The 9931-nt window shown below is 44.3% G+C and overlaps 1 protein-coding gene across 2 annotated transcripts in view; it reads left to right on the top strand.

Annotated features, from left to right (window-relative positions):
- Positions 1 to 9351, top strand: part of brms1 (BRMS1 transcriptional repressor and anoikis regulator) — a 30140-nt gene extending 20789 nt beyond the window's left edge. For both annotated transcript variants that reach the window (XM_063186246.1, XM_063186245.1), the window contains 4 exons: positions 967 to 1031; positions 1240 to 1279; positions 3048 to 3159; positions 7041 to 9351. In XM_063186246.1, the coding sequence (XP_063042316.1) occupies positions 967 to 1031; positions 1240 to 1279; positions 3048 to 3159; positions 7041 to 7158 (335 nt within the window). In that variant the 3' untranslated portion in view covers positions 7159 to 9351. The remainder of the gene's footprint in view (positions 1 to 966; positions 1032 to 1239; positions 1280 to 3047; positions 3160 to 7040) is intronic.
- The last annotated feature ends 580 nt before the right edge of the window (positions 9352 to 9931 follow it).

Below are 9931 nucleotides of genomic sequence, written 5' to 3'. Positions count from 1 at the left end.
CCCTTCCCCGTCGTGAAACCCCGACCACAAATGACGCCGCGAAAATCGCTATGCACATGTTAAAATTGGCCCTGGCGTGGCCATCCGATAGGGCACTCGCCTGCTATGCGGCTGACCCTGGTTCGATTCCCGGCCCGGGTCCTTTGCCGATCCATCTTTCCCCATTCGCTTCCTGTCTACCTCTCACACTGTCTTGTCCATAATTAAGTCGTAAAGACCAAAAAAATATATTTTAAAAAAACATGTTAAAATGGTTATAAATATATCAAAAACGTTTAAAAGTGTCATTTCTACACTATTATTACATTGTTGCTATAATACAGTACTACAAGTGGTTCTCATCAGTTATTAGAAGCATTATTATTTTGCCCAGGGCACAATTCATTTTAGGCCCGTCACTAACCTCACTTCTACAGTAAATGACCGTCACTAACCTCACTTCTACAGTAAATGACCGTCACTAACCTCACTTCTACAGTAAATGACCGTCACTAACCTCACTTCTACAGTAAATGCTGTAGCCACGGGAGAGTATTGTACATAGCAACATTCTCGGCCTACAGCAGTAGTTCTCAAACTTAGTAGTAGTTCTCCCCCCCCAAGCAACAGCAGTACTCGCACAGACTGATTTTACGATCGCTGCTTTGAGGACCAGTGTTCATTTCCTATGCAATTCAAATTCATGACAATTTATATAATGTTGGTGAGGGCTTAAAATATATTGCTTATTGGCGAGACAGGAAATAATTTCCTTGAGGGGGAAAAAAACCCAAAATCAGATGTCACACGCACCCCCTGTGATGCCTCAGCGCCCCCCCCCAGGGGGACTTGCGCCCCACTTTGAGAAACACTGGCCTACAGTGACTGTTGGATACTGTTATAACCCTCTCTCTCTCTCTCTCTCTCTCTCTCTCTCTCTCTCTCTCTCTCTCTCTCTCTCTCTCACTCTCTCACTCTGTACATCAGGTCCTTACATAGTCTACATGTTACGGGACATTGACATCCTTGAGGACTGGACGGCCATTAAGAAGGTATACATGACATGATGCTTTCCTCCCTAATGGACCATGGTACAGCAAATATCAGGGGGTCCACCGTAAGACCCTTAGTCAAACAGAACACCCATCTCCAATGGTCCTCATCTAAGTGTGTGTGTGTGTGTGTGTGTGTGTGTGTGTGTGTGTGTGTGTGTGTGTGTGTGTGTGTGTGTGTGTGTGTGTGTTGTCATTTTCTCAACAGGCTAAGGCAGCTATTACGCCCCTCAAGAAGAAGTCAGAAGGTACAGTATGTAATATGCAATAGCAAATTATATTACCCACAATGCGCTGTTTCACAGTAATTATAACATCAAGTCCTTTGTTTTTGAATCATGGTGGTTTTGCATGTTCTGAGTTTTGTTATTTCCGGACTATATAGCATTTTTGTGCATGAACTGTTTCTCATCTGCTTGAGTACTGTGCCCTCTGTACTATAAGCCCCACCCAAACATACGCCACACATGCCAAACTTAGCAAGAAAAAATGTTCTCATGTAGGCTGCACCTCTTTATAGGGTTGGTGTCCACGGGTACACACCATTATCCTAACTCCTGTCCTCGTCTTTTGCTTATGGCCTCACGCGTCCCTGATGCCCCATCTCCGTGGAGATAACAACAAACTTCCCCGGCTGTCAGCCTAGCCACAACTTTTGGGGGACTCTTCCACATTCAAGATCTCGATTGCAAACAAGAAATTTTGAATTTCAATAGCGCTTTTGCGAGATACTGAATTAAACTTCTGTCATCAGTGACACTTATTGCGACGTCACCACAAGGCCAGAAACACACCAGAGGACGTGAGTTAGGATAATGGAAAGAATCCAACATTATAGTCTTCAATATTTATACAACATTAGCTCTGAAGCTAACTCCCTTCACTTCGTGCTCGTTACACGTACGAAATAATCTACACATTAGCCACATCGTGGTATAAGCCTCAGGGTTCAAACCATGAGGACAAAGTAGCGGCTTATAGTCCGGAAATTACGGATAAGTCAGTGACTGAGAGAAAAGAGAATGTGAGCAAGTGGGCCATTGCTTGTCTGTGCGTATGTGTGTTTTCTGCTTATTAAGTAAATACCACATTACACGTACTCTTGCCAGGGGCCAAACTTATCTGACAGAAGTCAGCTCTCCCCCTTAGCGGATCTCCGTGCAGATTACATTGATTATGACGATGACTATTATGATGATGATGATGATGAAGATGAAGAGGACACTGCAGTCTCTCTCTCTCTCTCTCTCTCTCTCTCTCTCTCTCTCTCTCTCTCTCTCTCTCTCTCTCTCTCTCTCTCTCTCTCTCTCTCTCTGTCTCTCTCTCTCTCTCTCTTTATTTGTCTCTTCCTCTGCACCCCACCCCTCTCCACCTCTCTCTATCTCTCTCTCTCTCCCTCTCCTCAAATGAACTCCATAAAGTTTTGCCAGGCTCAGTGTCAGCCTCAAACTGCCAGCCGCCCGCCGTCGTTGCATATTTTATTAAAAGTGACACATTATCAACAATTACGGCACTCCAGATAGCGCTCTAGTCTGTACACCTTATTATTATTGATTGTGTTGTCGCTTTCAGATCCAACCTTAAAAACGGGGTGTTGCTTTAGTATGCCAGAATGCGAAGCATTGCAGTCTGCCATTTTATCTATTTCTTTCACTTCCTTTCTGTCTCGCTCTTTCTCTGTCTCACATCACCTCTTTCTCTCCTTCACCCCTCCCTCCATCTTTCTCTCTCTTTCTCTCTCTTTCTCTCTCTCTCTCTCTCTCTCTCTCTCTCTCTCTCTCTCTCTCTCTCTCCTCATCTTCTCCTCTGCCCTTCCCCTCTGTCTGTGTCTCTGACCGACTCACTCTGTTTTGTCTGCAATGTTTTTTTTCCCTCACTTGTCCAACTCTCATTGTCTTGTTCAATTCTCTCCCTCTCTATCTTTCCATCTCATCTCTCTCTCTCTTTCCATCTCTCTCTCTCTCTCTCTCTCTCTCTCTCTCTCTCTCTCTCTCTCCCTCCCTCTCTGTGCTGTAGGTCGGCAGCCTCTCTCCGTGCGCACTGAGGGGGGCACGTTGTACTATGATGGGGAGAAATTCAGCAAAGGCAACAGCGTTCTGCTAGAGGTCAACGATGACAGCCCAGCACAGTCAGTATTCACTCTCAATCTCCCCCTACTCTCTCTCTCCCTCTCTCTCTAGGCGGTATAGACTGAGCTCTTTCTCTCTCTCTCTCTCTCTCTCTCTCTCTCTCTCTCTCTCTCTCTCTCTCTCTCTCTCTCCAAAGCCTCCCACTGTTAAGTCTGATTTTCATTTTTTCCCTTTCTGTCTCTTTCGAATCCCTGACTTTCCTTTCTAATTTACCTCTTTGTTTACCTTCCCTCTTTTTTCCTCTACTCTCCCAGCCTATCTCTCTCTCTCTCCAAGAGTAGCCTACTGTCTAAGTGTTGATTTAACACTGCATTTTTAGTGTGTGTGTGTGTGTGTGTGTGTGTGTGTGTGTGTGTGTGTGTGTGTGTGTGTGTGTGTGTGTGTGTGTGTGTGTGTGTGTGTGTGTGTGTGTGTGTGTGTGTGTGTGTTGATGCCTGAGGCCAGTGTAATGGTGGCCACTGCTGCAGTCATTGTGACTCATGAAATTTACAGCAAACCCCTCTCTCTCTCCCTCTCTCCAACTCTTTCCCTCTCTCTCTCTCTCTCTCTCTCTCTCTCTCTCTCTCTCTCTCTCTCTCTCTCTCTCTCTCTCTCTCTCTCTCTCTCTCTCACCCATGCGTCACCCACTGACCGCTGTCCTCCTCAGACGCAATTTTGCATAGACACATCACACATACCACACATACACACACACTTACACACACACTTAAGGGGGATTCAGAGTCGCGCGTTCACGGAGGTTCTGCACAGAGAAGCAGCCACCGCGCCCCCCTGTGCAGCGACAAAACGACCCCTGGCTGCAGTACACGCATGTTTCTCCCAGGCTGAAATGTCCGTGAGCTGAGCTATGCTTGAAGACGGTGATTGGTCAATGCGCTTACGGCAGTCCGGGGGGAACTCAGCCCTGATAGGTCAGTTGTGTTCTATTCTTCTACCCTACCGCGGAGGTTTGAAGGAAAACGAAAAACACGATGCAGTTGACTTGGCAGGAAATCACTGGAGTTTACTTGACAGGGAGAAGAGAAACTGTTTTTTATTTCAGTAGTACAACTTCCAAAAAATCAATTAGAAATATCCATAAAAGGCCATCATGGAAATGATATGTTTGTAGTGTGGTAGTAGCAAAGAAGCCTCTTTGTTATTTTGTAGTGTGGCAGCTAGCTCATTAAAACAGGGTTCGCTAATGTCCTGTAGAGTTTGAATGGGTTTGGCTGACAGTTGCTAAGCTAGCTGTTAATTAGATAGGCTATCTATTGTATTTAAAAATGGCTTTTGTTTCATTTAACCACCTCAACTGTAAAACATGAATAAAGAGAGAATCTTGTATGCTATCATCCATGTCTAATTACGCCACAACTTTTTAAATTAATAGCAAGAAGCCTCTTTGTTGATTTGTAGTGTGGCTAGCTAGCTTCTAAAACAGGGTTCGCTAATGTCCAGTAGAGTTTGAATGGGTTTGGCTGACAGTTGCTAAGCTAGCTGTTAATATGGCCATTAGATGTATTGTATTTAAAAACGGCTTTTGTTTGGCATTTTAACCACCTGAACTGTAAAACATGAATAAAGAGAGAATCTTGTATGCTATCATTCATGTCTAATTACGCCACAACTTTTTTGTTAGTGGTAGAATTACGTTTCAGGTGGCTAGTCAACTAGCTTTGAGTTTGTAATGACTGACTTAGCTGGCTAGCTACTACTAGGCCCCAGGTGTGAATGGCCATTCATGCTGTCTATTGTCTTTTAAAATGGCGTTTGTCTTGCATTTAATCTCATGTAGTACTTGACCAAAAAGAAACTGATGTTGTACCATCTAATTATGCCCCAACTTTTAGAAGTAGGCTACTAGTGGAATATTACGTTTTACATAGCCAGCTGGTTAGCTTTGTGATTCATTCTAGGGACTGGGCTCAACTGAATGAGTTAGTTCGCCCCCTGTTGTCACGGAGGTGAATTGACGTCATTAAAATCTCAGCGGGAAAAAAACACCACGCCCTTTCCTGCATGCGCACGCAGGGCGACTATGAGGAATACACATCCCGCTGACAGTACGTCCATGCTGTACCCCAAGTCAGCACAGCATGACTATGTATCAGGCTTTACACACACACATACACATGCACTCACTGAGCCACAGTCACACCTATTGTAAATGCGCATACTCACCTTTCCACATTATTCCCACATGCACACAACCTGCATGCAGGAAGTTACCAATGCAAATACACACACAGCTCCACACACTTAGCCAAACACACACTCACAGAATACACACACAGGCGCACACACGCACACACACACACACACACACACACACACACACACACACACACACACACACACACACACACACACACACACACACACACACACACACACACACACACACACACACACACACTAACCAAATGGCTGGCTCTTTCTATCTTGTCTTGTCCCCCTACAGGCCTGAAATACTTCTACGGGTCAAAGATTTTTGGGGGTGATCAGACGTCAGGTGGCACAACGGCATCTAATGCCTATAAATTCATAAGTAGGGCTGAGACATTAACTCGTTAATTTCGATTAATTAATCAAGTGATTCGATTCATTAATTAACACGATTTAAAAAATTCGCAGTATACTGTAATAGAGCTACATAGTTCTGGATTAGACCAGTGGAGGGCAGCTTTACGCCTGATTGTGAACCGCCTGCTGAAATTGAGAAGAGTTCTCTCTTCTTTTAAAAATGAATAATATTTTTAGATTAAGTTTATTTATCGTATTATTAAAAATCCATGTGAATTTTTTTTTTTTCACTGTTCTCAAGTCAGATATTTAAATGCGATTAGAATGCGATTAATTCGACTAATTAATTTCAAAGCCTATATATTAATGTGATAAAAAAAATTTAATCGAGTCCCAGCCCTATTAATAAGTAATTCATGGTTGATATGCAGCAATGAATATGCTTCTTATGTAGTCCACTAAAAGCAAAAAAAAATCCATTCAACAGTGGGACTGGTTGTCGTTGCGCCACTGTGACGTGTGCTACCGCTGAAATGTCACTGACCCACACACGCACCTGACTGACTCCCTCTCGTCTTGTCCCTTGTCTTGCCTTGTCTCCCTTAGGGCAGTGGTCATGGCGGTCAGTACAGGGGCGCAGGGAAGCCGAGCAGGGGAGACAAAAGGATATATTGTCCCAGGCCCAGGGAGAGAGGGGTCCTTATTACATTATACTTAATGAATAGGGGGAGGGGGCCCTTTCCTTTTACTTTGTCCTGGTCTCAGCCAAAGCTGTCAGCGGCCCTGCAAGATAGCTCTCGCTCTCTCGCTCTCTCGCTCTCTCTCTGTCTCTCTCTCTCTCTCTCTCTCTCTCTCTCTCTCTCTCTCTCTCTCTCTCTCTCTCTCTCTCTCTCTCTCTCTCTCTCTGTCTCTGTCTCTCTCTCTCTGTGTGTCTCTCTCTCATGTACATGCACATGAATAAACACATTTATAGATCCAATCTATAAATAATGCTTTTCTTCCACGTGTGCATACACTGCCTGGAGACTCCATGCCTGTGATGCGTGTGAGCACTTTACCCATGTAATGTTTATACTGTAGGCAGGCCTGTGCCGTATAAGGCTATACCTAGACCTTACTCGCTCTCTCTTTCTCTTTCTCTTTCTCTCTCGGTCTCTCTCTTTCTCCCTTTGTCTTGTCTTGTCTCCTTTCAGAGCTGTGATCAGCAGGACATCTCTCTCTCTCTCTCTCTCTCTCTCTCTCTCTCTCTCTCTCTCTCTCTCTCTCTCTCTCTCTCTCTCTCTCTCTCTATCTCTCTCGCTCTCGCTCTCTCTCGCTCTCTCTCTCTCTCTCTCTCTGACTGACTCCCTGTGTCTTGTCTTGTCGTGTCCTACAGGGCTGTGATCACTGCGGTCAGTACAGGGGAGGTGTGGTTGAAGCGACCAGACGGCAGCAAGACCAAAATCTACATCTCCCAGCTGCAGAAGGGCAAATACGTGCTGCGCAAAGCCTGACTGATACATGCACACACACACACACAGACACACACATGCAAGCACACACACACACACATAGACACACACACACACACACACACACACACACACACACACACACACACACACACACACACACACACACAGATGGAGGGTTGGAAATTTAGCCCAGCTACAAACCAAATACTGGTGAAAATATGGAAATGTGATGGTCAGTGAGTGTCCAGAATGTTTCACCAATTATTTGTCAGTTTTGCAAACCTTATTTCCTTCCCTGATGCACACACACACACACTCACACACACGCACACACACATATGCAGCTTAGACCAGACACTCTTAGATAAAAAGGTTTCTGTGATTTTAAACAGCCAGTAGTTCTAGGTGGACCTGCCTTGAATGACAAGGTGCATAATACACTGTAGCTCATTTTTGTTTTGGCCTTCAAAAGGTTCCTCTTTGGTGTAAAGGGGTTATAGACTACACACCAAAGGTGTTTCAATCATTAATATGAGCTTTTCTATGGTCCCTGAAGTTAAAGAAAAAACAAAAAAAACCGGATAGATTTTTTATTTTGTTATTGTATCATACCGTATTATGGTACGGTAAAGTTTAACTTATGTGATGACAGTGACAAATGTTGTTTTGCATTCAATGCAGGAAGAAACGAAGTAACGTTGTAGACGTAGCCTAATGACTTTAATTACTCAAGTCCCTCTCAGGACTTCAGCTAGTCTCTAGAGAGACTTTCTAAAAAAAGTTCGACATGTCACCTTTTTGTCAAAGAGTGTCCCCTTTAACCAGTCTACTCAAGGGAACAAGCTAGCTAAGCTAAGCTAACCTACTACTATGCAGCAAACACTGTAACATGATGCAGAGCTTGGAGACTCGATGCAAACCAAAATCTTGGGATCCCACCCCTCAGCCACATTATCGTCAACATAGACATTCTTTATATATTATCTACAGCAGTGGTTCCCAAACATTTTCAGCGGGGACCCCCTTTTGGCCTAGCAATAGATTTCTAGCAATATTAGCAGACGAACTATTAATGGAAAATCTAGCAATATTAATGGACAAAAAAATGTCCAGGCAATTTTTAGTCAAATCAACATTGCTAGATTTTCCATTAATAGTTTGTCCACTAATATTGCCAAAAATACACAGGAAATAGGCCTACAGTACAAGTGAATATGGTTACTAACCCAATTATGCAATTATGTTAGCTGTTAACCTGTGGATTTCCCATGTTCATGCAATGTCCCTTTTGTCCTGCGACACCCCTTCAGTACCTCCGCGCCTCCCCTAGGGATCCCAACCCCCAGTTTGGGAACCACTTATCCACAGTATATGTGTGCAAGCCAGTCTTTGTCCTCCCGTCCTCTCCTGTTACTGTGACCTGTGGCCCCTTGCCTCAGTGTCGCCTTTGTGGAGAAAACAAAAAGGTTTCCCAGCTGTCAGCCCGCGAAGAGTGATTTTTGGTCGGGTTCTCCCATTTAATGTCCCGATTACAAAAGAAAGAATGACCGTTTAACCATGTTTCTGCAAGATGTTGAATATAAATGTTGGTCATCGATGACAGCAAGCCATCGGAAGGGCGGTAGGACAAAGATTGACTTGCACCCTCGGTGTCTATGATCATTAAGCATTAGACAGGAAGTGGAGGAGTGAAAACGGGATGTCCCGCCCTCCATTGTTGTAGCATACCAAATCAACACTACTACTACTGGCAAATGCCAAGGCTACTGCGTTTAAAATAAATCAATCCAGCATCCGCATTATTGTAACTTATTATATTAGGAAGCGTGCGCTTTCCCATGATTGCACTTCAGGCGAATGAGACTTTCACACAGCCTAGACAACAGGCAGGCGACTGCAACCCAACCGCACTTGGGCCAGGTCTCAGCCGGATGTGATGGGGGGGAAGGAAGGGTTGGTGGGGTTGGTGGAGGATGTCTAATCAGGGACCACCAGACCCACCACGGACTCTCTTTGCATTCGCTGAATGACTTGACTTTTTAAAGTTTCCTCCCTCCCCCCCCCTATTTGATAATGACTGTTGATTGTTGTGATAATGCAAATAATTTATATTTGTTTGTAAAGTGGTAGAGTGGGAACAGAAGAAAAAAGAGGGTGCTTTTTAAGACTGTGTTTAATATAACCATGTATTTATAACAAAAGCGCTATTAAAAAATTCAGTCTTTTATTAAATGGATTCACGCATGGTTCTTTTATGCTGTTATTGTTCTTTTAACTGGATAATTAAGGGGTTGCATACACAGAGATTCTAGCCACAGGGCATAGGAGACTAGGATTTAAGATGGTGTCAGTAACACCTTCCAGCCACTAGGCTCCGCCATTTAGTCTGGGGACCTGTGTCATCCAGCCAGCAGAGGGCAGTCTGTGCATACAATAAACCCAGGTGCAGTGCCAAGGAGAATGCATATGATGGCACTGTTGACGTTTGATGGGTGAAGAGGAGGGTTGAACCTGGGTGAGTGAGTTTGAACGGACAGTGAATGGCCAAGTGAGGGAAGTGACCATTGGATGAGTATGGAGAGGCCTAAGGTGGAATGGAGGACATTTTTAATATTCATTCTATAAACATAAATGAACATATCCACCTTCGAGAGTAAATGCAAACACCCTGGCTCCCTCTCTCCCTCTTTTTCCTCTATCCATGTCTCTCCCCCTCTCTTCTCTCCTCCCCTCTCTCCTCTCCTCTCCTCTCTCCTCTCCTCTCTCTGTCTGTTTCGCTCACTCTCTCTTCTTTCCTCACTCTTTAATTTAT

Source organism: Engraulis encrasicolus, chromosome 21 (assembly GCF_034702125.1).
Source record: "Engraulis encrasicolus isolate BLACKSEA-1 chromosome 21, IST_EnEncr_1.0, whole genome shotgun sequence".
NCBI lineage: Eukaryota > Metazoa > Chordata > Actinopteri > Clupeiformes > Engraulidae > Engraulis > Engraulis encrasicolus.
Note: the sequence above shows the minus strand (reverse complement) of the source record. Positions and strands in the feature narration are given on the sequence as shown.